At 39.8% G+C, this 25,520-nt stretch overlaps 1 protein-coding gene across 1 annotated transcript; it reads right to left on the reverse strand.

The window, feature by feature from the left end:
- Positions 1–321: 321 nt before the first annotated feature.
- On the reverse strand, positions 322–1,144 carry LOC127788123 (uncharacterized). The gene is made up of 2 exons (XM_052316234.1): positions 802–1,144; positions 322–416 (listed from the first exon to the last, which is right to left on the reverse strand). The coding sequence occupies exons 1-2, from the start codon at positions 1,142–1,144 to the stop codon at positions 322–324; spliced, it is 438 nt and encodes a 145-aa protein (XP_052172194.1).
- Between the last annotated feature and the right edge of the window lie 24,376 nt (positions 1,145–25,520).

Raw genomic sequence — 25,520 nt, forward strand, 5'->3', positions numbered from 1 at the left:
GAATTACCAAATCTCCCACTAGCTTTTTATCATGAACCTCGATCTCACAATTCTCAAACATTTCTCTAGCTATCATAATCTTATCTCCCGGCGTAGACACAATCAAGTGATATGGCAAAGAAATCCGGGAATGGGGAACATAACATACTGTGCGCAGTGCAATAAAAGAATGTGTGGAACCAGTATCAAATAATGCACGCACATCATGACCATATAAGGATAAAATACCTTGGATAGTCCTGTCGCCCTACTCTGCCTCAGCTGTGGTAAGAGCTTAAACTCTACCCTGCACCTGTCTATCTGCGGGCTGTGGATGCTGAGCTACTGGTACTGCGGGTATAGGTGCTCCTGGCCCTTTAACTGCTGGTGGCCTCTGATTCGCCTGTTGGCCTCTATTCTGGGGTGGTTGGGTACACCTGTTAGCCGTATGTCCTGTCTGTCTACACCTATAACAAGTTACCTCCGGTGCTAGGAGCGCTACTTGATTCCTCGGGCAATCTTTCTTCCTATGTCCTTCTTGTCCACACTGGTAACATACATTCTTTCCAGCTAGGCACGGTTCCCCGTGCTTCCTCCCACACTGACCACACTGTGGGTTATTCTCTGTCTTATTCCCTTGTCCGGCTGTCCACTTCCTTTTCTTATTATTATTGGACGATCCTTGAGATGTACCTGTGCCCTTCTTGGCTGCTTGTGTTGCTCTCCACTCGTTGCGATCCCGCTCGATAGTATACGCTCGCTGGACTACTGTGGCATAATCCATGCTCAGAGCTCCTCCAAAAGCATGTCGGATGTCTGCACGCAATCCTCTCTGGAACTTAGCTGCCTTCCTTGCTTCAGTGGACACCAATTTTGGAGCATATCGAGACAAGGCTGTAAACTCTGCCTCGTACTGAGCCACCGTGTTAGTACCTTGCACCAACTCAACGAACTCATAGACTTTCTGTTCCTTGACCCATGCCGGGCAATAAGCGTCATTGAACACCTGTTGAAACTCGATCCATGTGGGCTCTCGGTTGCCAAACCTCTGACGGGCAGTCTCCCACCATCTCTCGGCGTCGCCTCTGAACATGAACGTGCTAAGTCGCACTCGTCGATCATCCGCACAACTGATAGATCGAAGATGCTTCTCTATTGATAGCATCTAGTTCTCTGCCGCTGCTGCATCCGTACCTCCATGGAATGTCGGCGGTCGAAACGCCATGAATTCCTTCAATAATTGGCTCCCAGTGTCTGCCGCCACAACTGGAGCTGTTGGGGCGTCTAGCGGATCTCTTCCACTGCCTTCTACTTCTTGTGGTACTTGTGGCTGTCTCGCCTGATTCGTCACAAGGGTATCGACTACCCTCATCAAACCTGCCAACATGCCTTGCATCTCGGCCATACCCTGTCGCAAGTCACTACCAGACTCCCCTGGTGAACCTGGTGTAGGAACTGGAACCTCGTCTGGTGTAGTAGCAGCCTGACAGCGTGTGAAGGGTCGTCCTCTTCTATCACTCATCTTCCTGCATCACCACTTAGGGTTGGAATACTATAAGTTAAGCCACTTATCTAACTGACAGACACAAGTCCTAACTCTACCCAACATCCTATGTGTGTACTGGAGACTTCCGCAAAACCCTGCTCTGATACCAATACTGTAACACCCCCTCTCTTGGAGCTGCCCGAGAAGAGGTGCTACTGGAACAATATTGTACTATAAAATAAACCTGGCTCATACTATATGAACTGAAACTCTGATACCATAAGAATATCTCAACTGTGGAAAATAAATCTCTGGTATAATACTACTGAAAATAAAACTCCGAGAAATAAATCTCTAATAAGAGAGAAAAGCCCTCACTAAAATAGAAAATAAATCTGACTACTATCTGACTCTCCCAGACATCTTTGGTCTTGAGTAGCTCCATGTACACACACACTATAATCCACTGCTGCTAGGCCCCACCTCTGGTACTCCCCCGGTAATACCTAGAATGGTGAAGAGTACAAGGTGAGCTACAAAGCTCAGCAAGTATAAAGCTAGAAAGAAATACTGAAACTGAATCGAAGAATATCGATACTGAAATAACTGAAATACTTGTTGAACTGATACTGGAATTAAATACTTGATTTAATTGATACTGATAAATAAATTTGATATAACTAGTTGCATTCATAAACATGTAATGCACATAAATTAAAATAAAATGCAGGTATGCAACTTTGGCCCAAGGACCACATAAACTGATAACACATACCTGACTAATCTGAACCTGCAAACAAAAAAAAAACTATAAGCATATACTGTGGGTAAAATATACCCCTAGCTCCCTGGTCGATCACAGGTGAGCAAACTAGTGGGATCCCCGCGGACAAAGCCGCCTGGCGCGCAACATGCAATGCTATGCACATCAAGATGCTGGCACACAATATGTAGTGCTCCATATAAACTCATGTTGAATGTTCATACAAGGATGTATGCACATAACTCACAAATAAATGCTGATCATGACATTTTAAATACTAGTCATGAAATAACTGTTGCCAAACTGATACTTGATGTATTTTAAAAATACATGATTTTATAAATTATACTGAAACATAATTTATTTTAATTTATACTAATATTATTTTCAATAAGGGAAGAGATACACTGTTTTTATTGAAAATAAAAGAATTTTAACTTGCTGGAATTTAATACGGAATTCTGGACAGATTTGATACTCTTTCGTATCTTGGCCATAACTCTCTCATCTAAACTCCGATTGAGCTGATTCAAATTTCTATGGAAAGCCAAGAGGAATACCTACAACTTTTATGTTTTGTGTTTTCCAAGATTCGGGCTCCTACACTGTTTTTATTGAAAATAAAATAATTTTAACTTGCTGGAATTTAATACAGAATTCTGGACAGATTTGATACTCTTTCGTATCTTAGCCATAACTCTCTCGTCTAAACTCCGATTGAGCTGATTAAAATTTCTATGGGAAGACAACAGGAAGACCTACAACTTTTATGTTTTGTGTTTTCCAAGATTCGGGATCCATAAAGGTCAAAATTGGCCCACAAGAGAACAAAAACGTTCTGGAAAAAATGAAGTAAATTCGAAATAGTGAAAGGAATCGCCAGAAATCGAAACTGATACTAATAGAGTATCCAGTTGCTGGAATTTGATTCTAAACATCACCATTCGAAGAAATCTTGGGAAAAACAAGTCCCAATGAAGTAAGAATCATTATTATAGCAAATAAACAGATCAAAACTCGATGAATCGATGATTCAACTCAATTGAAAAATCTGGTTTTCTGCCACTGTATGCATGTATATATAAATATACATTCTGTTTTCTTTGCTTTCTCATTAAAAGGAATCAAAACAATAGTTTGCTATTAATCCAAGATCACATAAGGGCTGATTTATAATACAAAAACATGATCAAAACTGGAACTTAAATCTGAAATTTCCTGGAATGCTATGAAGCATGAACTGTACGTATATATGTATATATATATATCTATGCAGAAAGAAGAAAGCTTGAGAATGGAATGGAAGAACTTGCCTCTAGATGCTCTGATTTAATTGATAAAAATTGGAGAAAAGAACTTCTTGATTGCTGCTAGATCTCCTAAGCGCTGCTCACGGCCAAGATTTGAAGAAGAACTTCCTTTTTGGCCAATTACATGCTATGCATATATATATATACTAATAACAATAAAACCTAATGGGCTAAAATAGGTTTAATTAATCCTAGGCCCACTAGACTTTATTTAAAACCTTCTCCTAACCTATTTAGGAGATCATTATTTAAATTATCTTATATTTGGATTTAATTAAATCCCATATATATATCACTTAATTAAATAATTAAGCAATAATATAAAATAACTAAGGCTAAAAAGCCAAACAAGCCCTTACTCTTAATTCTCTTTAAAAATAAAGGAATTAATTCTATTTATCACTATTTTTTTTCAATTAAAAATCTCTATTGCCAAATTAAATTAATTAATTGGCAAATATGCATTAAACTAAAAATTAACTAATTGCATCAATTAATCACTGAAAAAAATTGCTAATCTAGGACGGGTCGTTACATAGGGAGTGCCCTAGAGCTTAGATACCTGAGGACAAAGATATATTTTTGATGAGCGTCTCGAGGCAAGATTTATGACGCTGAAAGAAATTAAATCAGAGATGATTTTTTTCAATTAAGCTAAGTTGTAGCCTAAAATAACCGAATGATGGTAAGGGGTTTCGAGAAATCATACATATCGAGTAATTTTGAGTTATTAATTTTGAGATTTTAAGTGACTCGATAAATTTGATGTTTGAGGGTGTAATTGTAATTAGAGAATTATCCAAACGAAATAAGGATAAAATTAAGAGCCTATGTGGTAAAATATTAAAGTTGAGCACTTGAAATAAGGGCCAAAATGTTATTTGGGAGAAGTTTGGGGTTTTAGCTTGGATTTCAAAAGTTAAATTCATTCTAGCTTTGGATTTGAAAAGCCATTTAATTATAGGTTTGAGCATTTGGAGTCCATGGCTAAGATTGTGACAAGTGGCATAATGTGATTGGTTGAAAAAATCTATAAATAGGCACCATGGGTTGTTCTCAAATCATTCCAAGCAAGATTGAGAGTTGAGGAACTCTAATAGGAGGAGCTTTCTTTAAAGAGAAAGTAGAAAGTTCGGCAAGAAAGCGAGAAGGAATCGAAGGAGAAGCCGGGGAGAACGAGTCTCGTCGGAGTTACGAGCCTTCGTCGGAGTTTGCCAAAATCAGTCAGAAAAAAAAAGCGAGATAAGTCCAATTTCTTTTTTTATAATCCTGTAGAGGGGGGATAGGGTTGCGTAGGTTCAAACGGGGGTCGAATCGAAGTTCAAACGAGAGAGATATGGCCGAAATAAGAAAATGACGCAATGCAGTCCGAAACTGCTGTGCAGCGCGTGAAATACACGTGTCGGAAAATAGCTGCGCGTGAGGGCGCGTGGCCCACTTTTCTAGGGTGCATGAGAGCGCGTGAGGGGCCCATTTTTCTTCAAATTTTCCACTTTTATCCCTAATTTAATGCCCCTCAACCCTATGTAAAAATATTTGAGGTTAGATTTACCAAAACATGTGTTTTCTGCAGAAACCTAGGCCATTTGCTGTGAAATTATACTGTCCAAGAGATAAACCAACAAAATGAGACTCTTATACTCCAAATCCTATTTTTTATTCTTTTATGAGAGACTTCTATTGCATGAGACGTGTTTCGTGAAGTTCTTATACATATACTCTTATTGTTCTTTTACGTGAAATCATGTTGCATATATGAAATGTATTTTTCTGAAAAGTATATGCTGTTGTCTTTTTAACTATTGCATTTATAAAATTCGTGTGGCCATACTTTTTGTACCTATTTGTTGTTAGTTGAGGAAAAAAATCGGATATCCCCCGAGAGGCGCTATGCATGTGCTATCGAGAAAGCTCTCAAGGGGAAGACCGTGAGTCTAAGGAACAACGGATGTGGTGCTTGCATGAGTTCTATGAGGTCGGGCCGAAGTGACATGGTTTGGGACCTTCCTAGAGGTGTTATGCGTGCGCCATTGAGAAAGCTCTCGTTGGAGGAGGTTGACGTGTTTACGAGGCACTTTAGGGTAGTTTTCGTTGTCTTCTTATACATTTTATACCTGATCATGCATCAATATAAACTATTTTTGGAGTTTCTCACTAGAAGATTCATCTTCTAATTGGACCATGTCCCTGGAATATTCAAACGTTCCAGGTTCGACGAGCGGCTCTAAGGAAAAAGATGTAGCTAAAGAATAAGCTTAATTTACTGTTCGTAGCATGTTTAGCATATTTTTGTTTACGTGCGAACCTATATAATTCTGGATATGTTTAAGATGTTCAGTGATCACTTGCTAGAGATAATGTCCATGTAATACATTTTGTAGACGTCTTGAACGATTTTATTTATGATAAATAAAGCATTATGGTTGTGAACCATATCAGTTTCGATCTAGCTTCCGCTTTCGAAATTTTAACACCTATCTTAACTATTCGATTATTGGGTTTGTTAAGTTGAGAAGGTGAAAATTTGGGTTTTGGGGATATTGTGTGATGTACGATAATGATTGTGGTATGAATAATTTTTATATTCCCAAAATCCTGAGTTATAACACGCTTAAGAAATTTGGGGTGTGTGGCTAGATGAGTAAAGCCACCGTAAGTTTTGGGAATTAGGTTAGGATTTCTGAAATATTTAATGGCATACTCTTGTTGCTTATTCAATTTGAATTGTGCCAGGCCATGATGATTTAATAGATTGCCCTATCTTCTTGCTAGATGGTCAATACAAGAAGGAACAGGCGCGAGAGAGGCAATGGCGAAGAAAGCAACACTAACCCGCACCCAGGAGGTGGTGTGGAAGGTCAAGGAGATGCACGAGCTGACCTCGGTGAAGGTCGGATTGATAGGATCGAGAGAATCCTAGAAGGCATGGCTGGGCAAATTTTGGAGTTGCAGCCCGAGCAAAGAAGAGTAGATGCTTTGGAAAGGTATCTACGACAAAACCTGCCAGTGTTTCGAGGAAAACCGGCAGATGACCCCGCAATTAGTGAATACTGGTTGGACCAAACCGAGAAGATCCTACAAAGATTGAGAATCTTGAATGAGGACAAGGTCGAGTGTGCGACCTATATGCTGGAAGTGGAAGCTTCCCAATGGTGGAGGTCTATGCAGCGAGCGATACCTAACCGGACAGGATCTCAAGGGAACGGTTTAAGGAATTGTTCAACGGGAAATTCTTTCCCACTTGCTGGAAGTTGGCTAGAGCTCGAGAGTTTATGAACTTACGCTAAGGGCCAAATATGTCTGTGGCCCAATACGAGGCTGAATTTTTGCGATTAATCAAGTATATGCCACTGTATGGGATGGATGATGTGGAGAAGGGATGAAAATTCTTACAAGGCTTGTGAATCGAATTTCAACAACTGATGAGCTTGGTCCACATGGAGTCTTACGCGGATATAGTTTTCAAAGCTATGACGGTCGAGGAGAATATGATGAGGGTGGCAGAACTAAAGGCCACAACTGTTTAAACTGGAGGACAATAAGAGAAATCCCACTCGACTATGGGACCTCGGGATGGGAAGATCATTAAAAAGGGTAAGGCATGCTTTAAATGCAAGAAGAGGCACTCGGGAAGAGGTGTGATGGCCAAAGCATTGTCTCTTACACCTGTGGACAACCCGGGCATACTTCCAGAAATTACTCGAAGGGAATGGTCCAAGAAGCTAAAGCTATAGTAGCAACACCAGTGAGCGTGATCTGCTACAATTGCAATTAACACAGGCACATCTTGAGGAATTTGTAACGCCCCGTTCCCACCTATGGGTGTTACTCACAAATAGCCAGCTTACTATTCACACGCTAGGCCAAAGATGAAGAGACGGCTACGTTTCAAAGAGAAACGACCTAGGTGGGAACTAGGCTTTGCCCTCCCTTCACTCCACTCAAGGATCCGGGAAATATTGAAATGACCCCAACTGTAATGCCTCGCTCCCACCTACGGGTGTTACTCACGAATAGCCAGCTTACTATTCACATGCTAGGCCAAAGATGAAGAGACGGCTACGTTTCAAAGAGAAACGACCTAGGTGGGAAATAGGCTTTGCCCTCCCTTCGCTCCACTCAAGGATTCGGGAAATATCGAAACGACCCCGCGACAATAAAACCCGAAACCCCACAAGGTGTCACCCCTTCTCAAGCTCTTTAATGAAGAGCTAAGGGTGACTTCCCAGGATCGAAAGAAATAAACTAACTCACTTCCTTCATATAAATTATGGCATAAGGCCTTAATTATAAGAAAATAATTATTCTTTGCCCCAACTATTAACCCATTTATCTCACCTTCATTTCCTTTAGAAAATATTTGGGGTTAATATTTCTTTGAAAAAATTTAATAAAATTTTCCTTATTAAATCTCCATTGATTTTTCCCTTTAATTATTTCAAAATACCATAATTTTCCAACCCTTAGGAAATTAATTCTTTTTTTGAAATTCAAACCTCAAGGCATCCTCATCCATTTTCAATATTTAAGGAAAATACTCCATTATTTATTTTCCAAATTATAGGAATTTTCCACAATTGCCTCAAATTTTTATATTAATTAATAATTAATTTGGAGACTAAAATACTCCTTTATTTATTTATTTAAGCATAATTGATTTCAAAAATTTTCAAAAATAGCATATTATATTTAAATAAACAGAAAATAAAAAAAACAAAAAAAAAAGAAGACTCAAACAGCAACAGGGGGCGGCAGCAGCAGCCAGCCGCGCCCCCAGCGTGGGCCGTGCGGGCGCGTGCATGCTGGTGCGTGGCCGCACCTAGGCGCACCCAGCCGTGCGCCCTGGCACCCAGCACACTGCCTCCCACCTTTTTTATAATTTTTTTTTCTTTTAAAACCCAAAATTTCCAGAATGCTTTTACATTTCAAATGGCTTCCAAAACTTTCAAGTTTGCCACTATTCAACAACATTAAGCATTCATTACATATTTAACTAAAATAAATACAACATCATCCACTAAAACCACAAAATACATATACTTTACATGCATTTCCCCTTGCTTCATTACCTTCAACCTTCCAAAACTCTTTTTCCTTTAGATGATTCTCCACCTACATAGAGGTCAAAGGACCTTATGAGCCAATGCTTAGTAAGGGTGCTATGCAAATGTAAATGTAACATGAGAATAAACATGTAATGAAAATGCAATACATATAATGGGTAGTCCTCCATGCCCTCATAACCAGTTAGGTTAAGGCACCAACCAACCCCTCTCTCATCACTAGTCCTCCATATAGCCATAGGTCCACTAGAACACAAAACATGCAATAAGACCACTACATACAACTCATTCAAAACATGTACAAATGCAAGCAAACCCCACCACTTGGGGTTATCCCTTACCTCTTTATCCTTGAAGCTTCAAGTCCTCACTTGCCAAGACTCTCTCTTTGGCTTTCAATCACCTTAAGAAAAATATTCTTAAAGCATTTAAAATCTTGAAAACTAAAGAAATGAAAGAGAATGAAACTTACTTATTTTCTAGAAGAGATTTAACTCAAGATTTAACTTTCTCTCTTTTGGAAGCTCACAAGAGAACTCTCCTTGATTTCTAATTTCTTCCACCAAGAAAAACCTTATCTTAGAAATCTCTTTTCCTTTATATAATAAGTCTTCACATCTCACAAGTTCAAGACTAATTTCTAGCCTTTGATTAATCTTTTGAAGAGTAAATCCCAACCTTTGAAACTAGCACAATCCTTGTGCTTCTCCTAAACTCAATCCTAGCCTTTGATTTTAAGAGAACCCATCTCTACTCTCTAGAGAAACACAATCCAAGAGACCTAGTCTCTTTAAATCTCATCCCTTGATTTTATTTGGAGGTTAAATCCTCACCCTCCCTTATCTTTCTTCTTGAAATTATCCTACCCATGTGGCAATCCATGCCATTGGTAGGCTTAAATCCCAACCATTGGATTTCTTCAAATTTCAAGACTCAATCACCACCATAGGATCAAGGCTACATTTCCCATAATTCTCTAATTTTCAAAATTAAGAAATAATGACTAATTTCAAGATTGACTATTTTCTCCATTTTCCATTTAATTTAAATCCCATAAATTTTCAAGCATTTAATGGAGACTAATATATTTTCTTTTTGATTTAATTTAAATTTCTCTTGAAAGACATAATTCCTTTTTTTTTTTTGGCATTTACTAAATCCACAATTTTCCCACATAAATGCATGACTAATTTCCATTTAATATGGAATTTCTTTTAATTCTCACCATAATGACTCTCATTTAATGCTTGAGACACTAATTTCCTTTTCTTTTTTGAATTTCTTTAAATCCCACTCTTGCTTCACAAGATCATGTCAAGTGTCACCAATTACACTTAATCAACTAATTTATTATTCCCAAATTAAATTAAATCCCATTCCATGAGATCTTGCCAAGTGTCACCAATCTAACCTACTTGGCTTCCATTTTAATTTCTAATTGTCCATGCATTTAAACAAGAATTAAATTCTCCCAAAACCAATTCTCTAATATATAATTATTTTCTCCACCAAAATAATTTACCTTTTATGGGACGGGACTCCAAATTACCGTTTTTCCCTTCTTAAGGCATCCCATATATATGTTCCTTCTCTTTGATTCAAGGGAAATTTTGAAAATTTCCATATATCATTATTCCCTTTATTGATAATTTTATCATGACTCATCAAGGGTATTACAGAATTGCCCGAAGAAGAAAGAGCAGCCGCTAAAGATTGAAGAGGGAAAAGGGACCAGATAGGGGCAAGTCTATAATTTAACCAAGGAGGACGTAGAGGCGAATCCTGCAACTATCCAAGGTACTCTTTTCATTTTGGATACTCCTGTGCATGCATTGATAGATCTAGGGTCTACTTATTCTTTTATATCGCATACTTTGGTTGGGAGTTTGAGAGTAGAAACCAAGTCTATGGGGTGTCTTATGGTGATTTCGACACCTATGGGTAAGAGTATGAAGTCCTCAGAAATGGTGAGGGGAAGCGAAATTAGCCTGAGTAATGTTCGGTTCCAGGCTGATCTGATTCTGTTAGAAGTATATGACTTCGACATAATCTTGGGGATGGACTTCTTATCCAAGTACGAAGCCAATATAGATTGTCGTAGGAAGATAATGATCATAAGAAAACCCGAGGGAGGGTGGGTCAAATTTCAGGGGCAAGGCAACCCCGAGATTGGAAAGATGATTTCAGCAATAAGGCCGGCGAAGTTGCTGAGCCAAGGAGCTTATGGATTCATAGCTTATGCTCAATTATCAGAAAGAGATGTACCGAAACTCAATGAGGTGCAAGTGGTACGAGAATATGAGGACGTGTTTTCGGAAGAATTATTGGGACTACCTTTACCTCGGGAAATTGAGTTCTCAATTGAGTTAGTGCCAGGAACCCAACAGATATCAATTCCTCCATATTGAATGGCTCCAGCGGAGATTAAAGAATTGAAAAGTCAGTTACAAGAGTTGACTGATAAAGGGTTCATTAGGCCAAGCACGTCACCATGGGGAGCACCAGTGCTATTTGTAAAGAAGAAAGACAGGAGTCTAAGGATGTGCATTGACTACCGTCAGTTAAATAAAGCCACTGTAAAGAACAAGTATCCGCTCCCAAGGATAAATGAGTTGTTTGATCAACTACAGGGAGCGAAGCTGTTCTCGAAGATTGATTTGAGATCTAGGTATTATCAATTGAGAATTAAACTAGATGGTGTTCCAAAGATGGCATTTCGATCAAGCTATGGCCATTTTGAGTATTTTGTAATGCCATTCGGATTAGCTAATGCTCCAACAACGTTTATGGATCTTATGAATAGGGTGTTCAAGCCCTACTTGGATCGGTTTGTGATCGTTTTCATAGATGATATATTGGTGTATTCTTCGAATGAAAGTGACCACGAGGAGCACTTAAGAATAGTGCTAGGAACCCTCAGGAAACACCAATTATACGCCAAGTTCTTGAAGTGTGAGTTCTAGCTATCCCAAGTGCCATTTCTTGGGTATGTGATCTCAGCCAAAGAAATCTCAGTGGATCCAGCTAAGATTGAGGCTGTTAGAGGATGGAAGCAGCCGATGTGCGTGACCAAAGTATGAAGCTTTTTGGGATTGGCAGGCTACTATCAAAGATTCGTGGAAGGGTTTTCAAAAACAGCTACACCTATGACAAAGCTCATACGGAAGGAGGTCAAGTTTGAATGGACTGCCAAGTGCGAGGAAAGTTTTCAAGAGCTCAAGGACAGACTAACCTCGGCACCTGTTCTGGCAATGCTTAGTGGGCCCAGTGGATATGTTGTATACACCGATGCCTCGAAGGTTGGTTTGGGTGTGTATTAATGCAGCATGGTCGGGTGATCGCATATGGATCACGCCAGTTGAAGAGACACGAAATGAACTACCCAACACATGACTTGGAGTTGGCAGCAGTGGTATATGCTCTGAAGTTATGGAGGCACTACCTATATGGAGAGACGTTCGATGTATTCACAGACCACAAAAGTCTAAGGTATGTGTTCTCGCAGAAAGAGTTGAACATGAGGCAGCAACGATGGATGGAGTTCCTGAAGGACTACAACTGCACCATTTAGTAGCTGGCCTGGCGGTTCGGCTGGATCTAGAGACCAAGGTACGTGAGGCTAGTGGAAGTGACTGACGTATACGTCTATGGGTAGATGAGCAAGGCCAGCCCAAGAGTTTAGATTTTGAGATGCGAAATGGCATTCTCAGGTTTCGAGGTAGAGTGTACATGCCAAACCTTCGGGAGTTGAGGCAGAAAATTTTGGATGAAGCCCACAGAGCTAAGTATATTGCGCACCCAAGAGCAGTAAAGATGTATCAAGATCTTCGGGAAATCTATTGGTGGTCGGGGATGAAGGCCAGTGTGGCTAGAAGGGTGGCACAATGTGATATATGCCAAAGGGTAAAGATTAAGCACCAGAAACTCGTAGGGTTGATGAGACCTTTGGAAGTTCTTGAGTGGAAATGGGAACATATCATGATGGATTTCGTGACAGGATTTCCAAAGAGTCGAAGGGGCTATGATGCCATTTGGGTGGTGGTAGACAAGTTGACAAAGTCAGCGCATTTCCTGCCTACGAGGATGGATCAACTGGTATGAAAATTCGCAGAGCAATATGTTAAGGAAATCGTACGACTCCATGGTGCGCCAGTAAGTATAGTTTCAGATCAGAACCCGAGGTTCACCTCGAGGTTTTGGGAAAGTTTGTAGGAATGCATGGGGACCCAGCTGAAATTGAGTATGGATTATCATCCACAGACTGGCGAGCAATCAAAGAGGACACTTCAAACGCTTGAAGATATGTTGAGATCCTATGCCCTTGATTTTGGAGGAAATTGGGAGGAGCATCTGCCATTGGTAGAATTCGCGTACAACAATAGTTACCATGGTAGTATCGAGATGGCTCCTTATGAGGCTTTGTATGGAAGAAAGTGTTAGTCGCCCATTTGTTGGACCGAAGTAGGGGAACGACAGATGTTAGGGCCCGAACTTGTGCAGCAGATTACTGATAAGATTCGAATAATCCAAGAGAGGATCCGAGCTGTGCAAAACCGACAAAAATCTTATGCTGATCAAAGAAGAAGGGATCTAGAGTTCGAGGTAGGGGATCTAGTGTATCTCAAGGTGTCACCCCAGCATTTGGTGATACGTGGAAGCGGTAAAGGAAAGCTGAAGCCAAGGTATATAAGACCATATCCGATTGTGGAAAGAGTCGGATCTTTGGCCTATCGATTGGAGCTTCCACCTAGCTTGTCTGGAATTCATAATGTGTTCCATGTCTTCCAACTTCGAAGGCATGTGCCAGATCCAACCCTCGGAGTTCGGGTGGAGACAATTAAGCTATGGAATGACTTGACTGACCCGGAGTCACCTGGAGCAATTTTAGATTGCCAGACTCAAGTGTTGCGAAATAAAGAGATCCCGTTAGTGAAGGTTCAGTGGGGAAAGCACTCGGATGATGAGGCAACATGGGAACTTGAGGAAACAATTAGAAAGAAATATCCTCATCTATTCGAGGAAATGGAAATAGAGTAGGAAATTTTTATATTTTCTTCCAGAAATTGTATTCCAAAATGTAATAATTATTTAACCTTTAATAATTTTGAGTATGTTTCAAATTTTGTGGACAAAATTATTTTAAGGGGGGGAGAATATAATACCCCATATTTTCGTGAAGATGCCACGTAGTTTAAGTGAGTTTAAAATACCGAAAAATATGTTTGAAATGGCAACAAATGACGAAATCAGTCTTAGGGAGTGCCCTAGAGCTTAGATACCTGAAGACAAAGGTATATTTTTTATAAGCGTCTCGAGGCGAGATTTATGATGCTGAAAGAAATTAAATTAGAGATGGTTTTTTTTCAGTTAAGCTGTGTTGTAGCCTAAAATAGCCGAATGATGGTAAAGGGCTTCGAGAAATGTAACGCCCCGCTCCCACTTACGGGTGTTACTCGTGAACAATTACCCGAATTGTCCACCTGCCCGATCTTTAATGAAGGGTGGACCATGTTTCAAGACGAAATGCCCTAGGTGGGAACTAGGCTCGTCCTTCCCTTCCCTCAACCCCAGGATTCACTTGCAGAATTGGGCTTCAACCACACCACATTTGGTTGAAAAGAAAACTCATGAAGATGTTCAACCGCCATTTTCTTATTTATATTTAATTCTTTTCAATCCAAGAATTTTACCGGGCTCCATAAATCACCATTAAAATCAATCCATTGATTGATTACCAATTTTGGAGGAAAAACTCAAAATTTTTATTTTTCGAATTTCAACATTTATCTCCAAAAATTGCCTGAAAAATTCCTTTATTTTGAAAATTCCTCCGGGGCCCAAAAATCAATTTAGAATTGCCACTTAATGCCCCAAAATTCCAAATTTTAAAAAAATTTGGCTGATGGGGCCTGCTGGCACGCCCGGGGGCCCGCCGTGCGCCTGCAGCACGGCCCGCGCACGCCTGCCACGTGCCTGCGCACCCAGCAACCTACTGCTGCTGCCTTCTACACTTCTTTTCTTCTTTTTTTTTTTCTTCCCCATTTAAACCCCAAATTTTCTAGAAATAAAAATACTTCACTTTCATCCAATTTTTGTCTCTATTTTTCCAACAAAATCATTTTATTTTACATCTTGGTTGCTTCCCACAACACACCCAACAATGAGGCTTTCACCCAACCTAGGCTTCAACATGCCATAAGCCAATGCCTCATTTCAAAATAAAATCAAACATTCCAAAATATAAATTACACACATGATCTTAGGCTTAAACAAGCCATCACCAACCCAATAAATTTACATCTCATAAATCAAACACAACAACATAGGCTTCCATAAGCCATAATAAGCTCTTAGGTCTTCATTCCCATGCTTTCCATGCCATTTCACTTTGCCTTTACTTTACCATGCTTTCACAACCTACATGTGAGGGTAAAAACCTCATGAGCTATTAAGCTCAATAAGGGTGCAATGCCAAATAAATATGAACATAACAAGATTATATGATGCCAAATGCATGCAAGTGTGGCTAGGTTTCTTTGTCCTCACAACCCTCCAAGGTTAGAGGCATCAACCCATCATTTCAACCATGTTCCCAAACTAACCTATGGCCATAAGTCTCATGAACATAAAAGAACATGCCAAATGCAACATATACATTTATGAAACATATTTACAACACATTGCAAGTCCACCCTCCATTGGGGCCATCCCTTACCTCTTCTTGAATCTTTAAATCTTCATTTCAAGAGAGCTTCCAACTTCGTTTTCTCCCATCTAAGATGGCATTCCAAAGAAATTTACTTTGCATACAAGCATACTAAAATGGAGAGAAGAAAGAATAAAGCTTACCTTGACTTCTTCTTCTTTTCTTCTCCATTTCTTTCCTCCATGAGAGACTTCTTCCTATCTCTCTTCTTTCTTTCTTCAAATGGCCAAAGGGAAACAAGACTTCCTTACTTGCCATTTTATACTAGGATTCCACATTTCAAGAATAAATCTAGGCCATTCACTAAAAGCACAATCCTTGTGCTTAAGGGAGATTTAATCTCAACCATCCTTTCCAAATAAGCCCATCCCTTCTCTTGGAGAAAACACAATCCATGTACTCCTTTCTTTTTAAATCCAAGCCTTTGGATTTTCAAGAGCCATCCACCACCCTTGGATCAAGTCCCATAAATAGATTTCTTTTCTATTTATTTAATTTGGACTAATTTCAAGACAAGCCTTGAAAGACATAATCACTTTCTTTTCTATTAAAGAAATTCTCTCCAATTTCACACCATTAATGGATGACTAATTTCTTTTTCTTTTTTTTGTGTGGATTTTCTTCACCTTCCAAGAGAAGATCTCAACTTTCAATTTAAAGCACAATCCAAGTGCTTTGCTAAGATTTAATCCTAGCCTTCCATCCTTTTTAACTAACGGCCTCCACCATTCAAAAATCAATTTTAAAGAGAGATTCCTTAATTGAGTTGGCAATCCATGCCAACTTGAAGGATTTTATCTCATCCATTAGATCACTTCATTTTTCAAGAATAATCCTCCACCCTTGGATCATTTTGAATTTCCATTCCCTTTCACATTTAATTAAATCTCATATTTTCCAAGGCATTAATGGTGACCATTTACCATTTTCTTTTGGATTTTCTTTAATCCATATAATCATGCCTCTCATTAAATGCTTGAAAGACCAATTAGCATTTCTTTTGCATTTAATTAAATCACCTCATTTATACTTGAACAAGACTTTGCCAAGTGTCACTCTAAGACACAAACTTGGCTTCCAAGTTCTCATCTCATCCATCCATGTGGCATTACCACATTTATTCACCAATTTAGGGAAAACATAATTATTTTCTCAAATAATTTAATATTCACCATTTTCCCTATTTTTCATAATTAAATTCCTTTATGGAATTAATTTAAAAATTACCAAAATACCCTTTCATGAATTATTAATCCCATATCTCCACATAAATACAAAATTGGGATTTAATTCATTTATTCACCTAATTCTACATAGGAATTATTTTTAATTTACCAAAATACCCTTTATATTGGACTTCACTATCCAAATTACCAAAATACCCCTCTCATAGGGCACCCTCAATCTCAAGGATCCATCACCTCCTCAAGGGTATTTTTGGAAATTTCACAATTCCTTTCTCATTCTCTTAACACTGGTAACACCGAGTGTTACAAGAAATTGTACATATCGAGTAATTTTGAATTATTAATTTTGAGATTTTAAGTGTCTCGATAAATTTGATGTTTGAGGGTGTAATTGTAATTAGAGAATTATCCAAACGAAATAAGGATAAAATTAAGAGCCTATGTGGTCCCTACAATTAATGTTAATAAATAGGTCCCTACAATTAATGAAACAACATTTGATCCATTTACCACGTGTAGGTACACTTCTCCTATTATTAATCTCCTCGTACTCCTAAGCCCATACACGAAAGTGTAAATATGAGTACTAGATCCAGTATCTAATACCCATGTGGACTGATCAGAAGTAGATAGATTAATTCCAATAACATAAATACCTGAAGTGCCTTGAGTAGAGCTCTTCTTACTCTACACCTCCCGGTTTATCACAGTGGAGATAGATCGCATCCTCCTTGCTCTTTCGAGTTTTGATCTTCTTGACTTTTCCAGATTGCGCTATGGAAGAACTCTTCTTCCTTTTGGCTTTCTTACTCTTGGGCTTACCCCTATGCACCTTGGGCCTTTCAACTAAGAGAACACTTCCCTTGACCTATAATCAATTTTAGGTTCGGTCTCCCTTAGTATGGACAACCACTCTCCAAGAGTCATTTCCATAACTGTTAGGGAGGGACTGTAGCACTAAGTCTAAGGTAAGTTTCAGCATCCATACCCAAGTTCAGCTCTAGCAATCTATTGATAAAACATATCATCTCCATGACATGCTTCTCAACAGATGATCCTTAAGCCTAGCCATGATCTCATAGGCATCATAACTCTTATGTTACGACCTATGTTTTAGGGTCATGGCAGCTAAGACGATATACCAAGCGATGATCATATCACCCTTGTGCATCGTCTAAGCCTAATGTGCTACTATTTCCTTAACTAGTGGCTTCGTAAGAAGATAGCTCTCTATCGCATAGAGAATCTTATCATACGTGAGGACTATCCTCAAGATGATTTCCCAATCATAGAAATTAGTCCCGTTGAAGGTATTATTGCCCTCGAGTATCGATCTTATCGACATGTTTCCAGACATTCTAGATCAATAACTGAATAGAGATATTATTATAATCATATTAAATTACGAAATCATAAATAGCAAGAAGTAACATTTTATGATTGCTCTCACTATTTTCTACGAGTTCGCCACCCTCAAGACATAACTCGGGAAATCCCATTGGAAGATTTCCTAGCGGGCTAGGATCCCATCTCCCCTAGCACAACCTTGAGTAACTCAACAAATTGTGCTGGGATCGATTAGGTAGGTACTTGCTACCAATTGCATCTCCATGCAACTCCTAGATTCATTGGGTTGACAACTCCTTGTCAAGCACATCTTATGTGACTCACAATCTTTGCCTCTATAATCAGTAAGGCCTTGAGTGACTCAACAAACCCCACCTTTCTAGTTAAGTTGGACCCATCATTCAGGGACATCTCATGGCCCATGAAACATAGGAATCATAGGTGACACATGACCTTGAGTGACTCAACAAATCAAGTGCCAGCTAGAAACCTAATGCTTCATAATGATGGAAGGAAAGGTGGCTTAATATTAATGAGGGATTTATTATTTATTTATTTAGGTCTCATCACATGCAATTAATCAAATTAATAATGCATAATAAATGACTCAAACCGGTGTATGGTATGGATAACTACGGCTAGCCCCCTCGAGCCATAGAAGGGAAGCTAGCGGGTCAAACCTAGGTGAAGAATCACATCTTGCTTCTCAAGCACATTCTCCAAGCCTTCGTTGGTCTTCGAATCTTGTCTTCAATTTAGCTCCATCTCTTGCTCTTCATACAAACTACAACTATAACTACTCTATTCTATTCTACATACATTACATAGAATCAGAAACCCCGAATTACATTCGGGGGGAGTGAGATGAGAAGAGAATGTACATCAGAGTATAAGAGAGGCAGGACACGCATGCCCTATTTCAAAAATCAAATTTACAAGCATTCATTCCCAACAATAAATAAATGGTTGACTCGATCCATACCATACACCCATGGAATCAATCACATTGATTCATTTAGATTATGTTAATTAATTGTCACATCTATTTCAATCTTAATGAAACGCTTTTAATAAATTGAAAATTTGTATAATTTTGGAAAAAACAAAATTGTTTTAATTGTGTTGGGCTTGGGCTCCATCCATTAGTCTAACTAACAAGGCTCAACAGGCCTTGGATCAACCAATGCATGTCAAACATACACTAACAGCCCATTAATTAATAAATAATCCAATTAATGGCCCCAACCCATTTTTAATCACGGCCCATAGGTTTCATACACTCATGCATCGAATGAAAATAATAAAAATAGCCAAACAATTTGGCCGGGCCCCACTTGAGCGTATGGAACACACTGGGCCACCGAAGGGTCGGCCCGAGTGCTTCACGTGAACCCCAGGGAAGGGTCAAACTGAAGCCCGAGGGAGCGAGAGGGGCCGGGAGGCGGCTGGGCAGCATGTCGAACATGTTGCCAGGCCGCAAGGCCCATTGGGCCCGCCTGGGGCATGCATGGGGCGTGCAGGGCGTGCTTGGGCCGTGCCTGGCGCACGCTGGGTGCACATGGGCTATGCCAGGTGGGCTGGGGCCGCGCTAGACGCGCTGGCCGCGGTTGCGAGGGCTGCTGGGGGGAAAACGCGGGCCATTGGGGCCGCTCGGGTTGGCCCCGCCGGCCGCGAGTCGCGCCCGCGCCCGGTCGCCCCACGCGCGCGTGCGCGTGCGCGTGCACGGGCCTGCCTGGCCACTCTAGCGCGCGCGCTGCTGCGCATGACCGGGCCATACCCGCGCACGGCCATGCCTGGCCTGGCCATGCCCACGCGCGGCCACGCCTGGCCGGGCCATGCGCACGCGAGCCCCGCTCGGCCGCGTCCTTTGACGCCCCGGTGGATCCGTATGCACCCCGAATCTCGTTTCGTCTTTTTCATGTCATACACGATCTTTTTCCCTTCACCCAAAAACATTTTTCAATCCAAAAATACAAACGCAACAATTAATTAAATATTTCACAAATAACAACATAATCGAATCCCCACATAAGGAATTGAAATATTTCGACGATGGCTCTGATACCATTGAAAGTGAAGCAAGATCGTTATGGGGTAAACAGCGTAGTTCAAAATTTTTGAACTTATCCCGATCCCGATGATTGGATCAACGTCGAGATTAAATCATTCACAAACAAATAAATAAATATAACCTTTAGATTATCGAGTCGTTCGCGGATTCGAGCCATCCAAGCGTCCGGCCTTTAACTCGTGATAAGCGGCACGCGTCCGTTGGCAAGGAGAGCGGAATAGGAGTGCTAGCTCCTTCTCCTTTGCGCGGCTTGTGTATGGACGGTAAAAGAATGCCCTCGTTTCGTATTGATGCCAAAAGAAACGGGGAAGAGTGAATGGCAATGCCTTTTTCAACTCTTGAAAAATGACACCAAAAACCCCTCTCAGTTTGGGCAACACATAAATGGGTATTTACAAGGAGCTCTGGGGTTTCTTAAACCCTAATGGACATGGGCCGGCCCATTTAATTTAATCCAATTAGGAACTTAATTAAATGGGTTTATTCTAGTCCAACAAGGAATATAATTAAATGGCTCAATCCTTTTATATGTTTAAATAAAATATTTTGGCCCAAATCTAATTTAAGCCCAAACATAATATTTAATATTTGGTCCAAATCTAATTTGGTCCAAATATAATATTTAATATTTGGCCCAAAACTAATTTAGTCCAAATATAATATTTATTTTAATATCTGGCCCAAATCCAATTTAGTCCAAATATTAATTTAAGCCCAAATATATTTTATTTCCTATTTGCCACTCCAACAAATAGAAAATTATTAAATTAGAAACTCCTTCCTAATTTAATCAAATGCCATTTTAGGAAACTCTTTTCATTATACGACTACTCATCATATCGATGTCATTACGTCTATTTGTTCTTTTTTCGTGAGAACCTACGACGGCAAAACTTCTTGCCAAAGTGACCCACTTAACCATACGTCCACTCTCCTTGTTTAAGCCAGGGACCGTGCCTATTGCGTATGACTCATTAGACTTCCGAATATGTTGGCAATGTGTCGGTACAAACACATAAGACAAGATTGGCCTCTAGCAAGGCATCATGCCTACCCAATTATTCAGAAGGATTCATAATCCGCAAATAACCTTTCACGAGTATGGTTACCGTGTAATTCGATCCTCTCATCAATGTATCTTATCTGATCTCAAGTATGGTGATGTGTTGCTTGATAACGATCACATATGTTTTTCTTCGGTCTTCTGGATATCTTCACTTAATTAGAAAGTAAATCAATAATTCCTTATTAATCTCTTTCACCATGGCCATGGATTTAAAGTGAATATCCACCGAAGGCGCCTTAGATACATCATCCTCTATCAAGGGATAGATGAGTCCCATCTTGGTTATGCACCCATCTCTATAAGCCTCACGATATACCCAGCGATCGCCCACGTGCAACCTTTATCTAAGCCCATCGAAACGATGTCAAAGCATATCGGTCTTCTTATGAGATGACCGTGACAACCTAAGGTCCAAGAATTAGTTACACCCATCTCGTATGAGAATTCCATCAACATATAACCAAAATGGATTCTCATGGCGAGTCATATCCAGTGACACGTTCTCCAACATTGGTCACCTATGTACTTGTCTAGACATCCCCATCCCTATGGGTGTGAGACCCCCATTGCTATCACATAGCAAAAAGCATGGCACATACAAGTCTTACCGCAATTGTCAATGTCCATTCTTGACATTGCTACAACTTGGGACGTTTAATGATGTCTAGAAACTGTGATGCATCATCTCACATCTTTATAGATTATTCACAGTATACATCATATGGACTTTATCTAGTTTCATTTGGTTATTACAATAATAACAAGAAACTAATAGAATGACTTCTTGTAAATTTGAACACCTCCTTATTCAAATAATAAACATGATTATAATTGTCAGTGTACAACATGCCCAATCTGATTGGGTCTAGAGCACCTACACTAACACCGAAGACCTAAATTTTCGTAAGGGTTGAAGAATCGTGGTAATGCCTTTTGTTGTTAGCAGAAGGTTGTGAGTTGATTGAAGGATATCTTGTGGTGTGATAATAAGATGTGTGGTGACGCTCCTTGTTAACAGATGCTAACGTAGTTGTGGTTAAATTTGATTGAAGTTGATCAGGTAAATTGAGATGATGGACCTTGTGTGACCTTGCCGTGATGCAAGAAGATGGGTCGATTGGTGGAGTCGGCAAATGGCTCGAGAATGTTAGGTAAGTGCCGTGGAGGGTAAGACTTACGAGATGGAAGCCAACCATGAGATGGGAATGCTGAAGCGTGCGAAGGGTTCAAGTAAGGGAATTTTAAATCCTGTGAGGGGAGTTGTGGCAGGCTAAACACGTGGTTAAGGCATGATTTGAAATCCGTGAAGGCTCGCAATTGCACAGTCTAGTGTTAGTCCCGATTATGTCGATACAAAATGAGAAAGTATCCTCATGTAGCACTGGATGGATTTCCGGTTGATGACACAGGATCAGTTGCCAGGTGGTAGCACCTGATGGCAATGATGGGAACGTGAGGCTCGAGGACTGTGCTGTAAAGCCTTATTGATTGACCATGTACATAAAGGTTCAGCGGGTCCTAGTGGCTAGACTAGGAGAATTTTGAGAAAAAGATCCAAGGTGATAAAAGATGGTTGGTCAGGGTAGAATTGTACCGCTTAAAGGAGTGTGGCTCCAGAGTGAGAGCTATAAATGGTAGAGTTGAAATGTGTCCTGGGTAGAACTTGAGAAGTTCTCCCAAGAGAAGTTGAGCATGGGGCAACCGTGTGGGATGAACTTCCTAAGGCGCTCAACTTTATTAGGTGGATCACCCGGGGAAAGCCAGCATGAAGGCAAGTGCTTGAGTGGGGAGATGAGTCCTATGACATTAGGTGGAAGTGTGAATTCCACATGAATGGTAGGGGTGATTTTCAATGGATGGAGTTTATATCGAAGCAGTAGTCGATGATTGAAAGTGTAGTGCCTGGAGGAAGGTTGTGTTAGTGGTGAGCTAGGCGATCTGGCTAGAGCTAATCGAGATAGGTTCCCAAGAATGGTGTTTGGGTGATGAAATCACCTAATAGCTATGATTGATATAGTTAGAGGGATGCCTTAGACTGTGGGCAATTGATGAGATTTAACCTCATGGTTAGAGGTTAATGGGTGTGAAAGGAAGCAGCTAGTGGAGCCGATTGGTGACCGGCTGGGGGTAACCGATGGCGATCGAAGGCTCCATCTGGTCATAGAAGCAGCGGCGAGCAGCCGTTGACCAAGGTAGTGCGGTGTCGTGGAAGCAGTCGGCCAGTGGCGTAGGTGGCTCTAGAGTTGCGATTGCGGTTGGATGTAGCGCCAAGTGATGGCAGGAGGTCATCTTAGCTGATGACGGTGGTGTTAGAGCCCATGTGGTCGCTCAGCGAGTGGTGTGAGCTGATTGAAGCAAAAGTTATAAGAAGTCCGGGAGAAGCCAGAGTCTCTCAGGGAATTGGCTAGCTGCTATAAGCATAGCAAAGTGATATGAGGAAGGAGGCCTAAGAATGGGGTTATGCTGGTTGCGATTGTTGAGTTCTAACTTAGTCAAGAGGGGGGGTGAATTGACACCTTTTAAAAACTTTAATGCAAAACTTATGCACGTATATATATGAGAAAACAAATTTAATATAAACCAAAATTGCAGTTGAGAGTACGGGAGCACTTAAATACTAGATGGATAATATGATATCCGCCAGCTGTGCTAGTATGTGCTTAGATCCAATATACTCTTCAAATTACAACTTGGTGAAAAACATGTGATTTGAATGCACACAATAACAAGACTTTAAATAAACCAAATGGAATATTGAATGAGTACAAAGAATGATCAATTAAAGCAAATCAGAATATAATAGCCAACAAGAATGTAGGCCTTAGGATTTGGCCACACAAAAAACAAAAACAAACAAGTATAATCAAGCAAGAATAAGTAAAGAGTGAAGAGAAGAAGGACACAGCGATTTATAGTGGTTCGGCCCTTATGGCTTACATCCACTACCTAAGGATTCCCTTCCTTAGGATTTTCAATCAAATCCACTATATGAAATTTTTCTTACAACCACCAAAGCCTTCACTTGGCTTCACCACTACCAAACTATTTCTGGAGTCTCACACTCACTAGTTTGGATTTTGTATGCTCTTCACAAGATACAAGAATAGTAGAGATTGAGGAATAGGGTTCTCTCAAAAATAATACAATGAAGTGTAGAGAACTCTCTTAGTTTTCTCTCAAGAATATAGAGGAAAAGAAAGACTTGGAGAGAATGAGAATCTTGGCTAATGATGTAGAAAATGATAGGGCTTCCAAAAGTTATTCCAAAGCCTTCAAGAGACCCTTTTATATAGTGCTAGAGTAGGCTTTCCTTGATCAATCTCAGCCCTCCATGTGTCAAGTCTTCAAGCCAATCTCAGCCCTTCATTTGAATTCTTGATTTAGCTTCCATAATCAGCTAACTTGATTGATCATCAAGATCTTTGACTTTTGTTGATCTCCAATCAGCCTTAAATGAGAAAATCAATTCCAATAATGCATGACTGATTTTAAGGATTAAAATATCATCAAAATCCTTCATAATTCGTGAAAAATCGACCATAAATAAGAAATAATAAATTTTGACTTCTAGTTGAATCTTCAATCACCTTTGATTGTGTAATTGGCTCCTTAGCTTCCATAACAAGCATAGCTAATTTGAAATTTGAATTTAAACCTCCAAATGGTGGAAAATCCATCCAAATATTCTCAAATAATGAAGCAAATTTGTCCAACAATGAAGATATCAATCATAACTTCAAAAGCCCTTAATTGATCAAGTTTCCATACTAAAAATGTTGACAATAAGAAGAGAATCAATTGGTGTAGCTGAATATATGCAAGATATCCTTAGAATATTCTCCCATATTTAACTGAGTAAAGAAGCTTCTAAGAACCTTTAAATTTACTCCATGATTCTCTTACCATATTTAAACCAACGAGATGATGTAACCTTGATGAGTGTGCTCCACGTGGCTGCCATGTCATCAAAATGCCACATTAACAATGCCATGTCGCCAAGATACATATATGGCAACTCCATATAGTGGACTACTCCAATCTCCTCAAAAACTTCCATATATATCTTTTGAACTTCCCATATATGAACAAGGATTCCATATATATAACTTCTAGACTTTCCATTCCAAGAACTTTCCATACATAGCTCAAAAACTCAAATTTCTAGAAAGCTCTCTAAAAACTTGTTTCCATATATAATGAAATCTCTATATAAGAATAAGAAGGTTCCATATATAACTTATGCACATTCACATTCACACATGCCAATCATCAAAATCTACACTCAACAGCGATGACTAGTAAGATTCAAGGAGCAGCGAGTCTTTTGAGATGATATGGTGGTGTCATCGTCGCTGTTAGGGAAAAGATGTTGTCAGGAAGGTCAAAGGTAACCATTATGCATGGTTTAAGTCAGGTGTCTATTGCGGATTGAGAATGAACCTGATTTAGGATGGCTGGAAGTGTCGTACCTCTAGAGTAAGGCTCTATTGAGAAATGGTGAGATTTGAAAGTCCCAATGAAATTGAAGCTGGGCTAGTAAAT

This window comes from Diospyros lotus, chromosome 13, assembly GCF_014633365.1.
Source record: "Diospyros lotus cultivar Yz01 chromosome 13, ASM1463336v1, whole genome shotgun sequence".
Classification (NCBI taxonomy): Eukaryota; Viridiplantae; Streptophyta; class Magnoliopsida; order Ericales; family Ebenaceae; genus Diospyros; species Diospyros lotus.

Excerpts from the sequence above, each read along its gene's own strand:
- LOC127788123 (XM_052316234.1), bottom strand. The coding sequence starts at position 1,144 with ATGCTATCAATAGAGAAGCATCTTCGATCTATCAGTTGTGCGGATGAT. Across the intron at positions 417-801 it reads TAAGTTCCAGAGAGGATTGC|GTGTACCCAACCACCCCAGA; the intron begins GTGCAGACATCC and ends TACGGCTAACAG.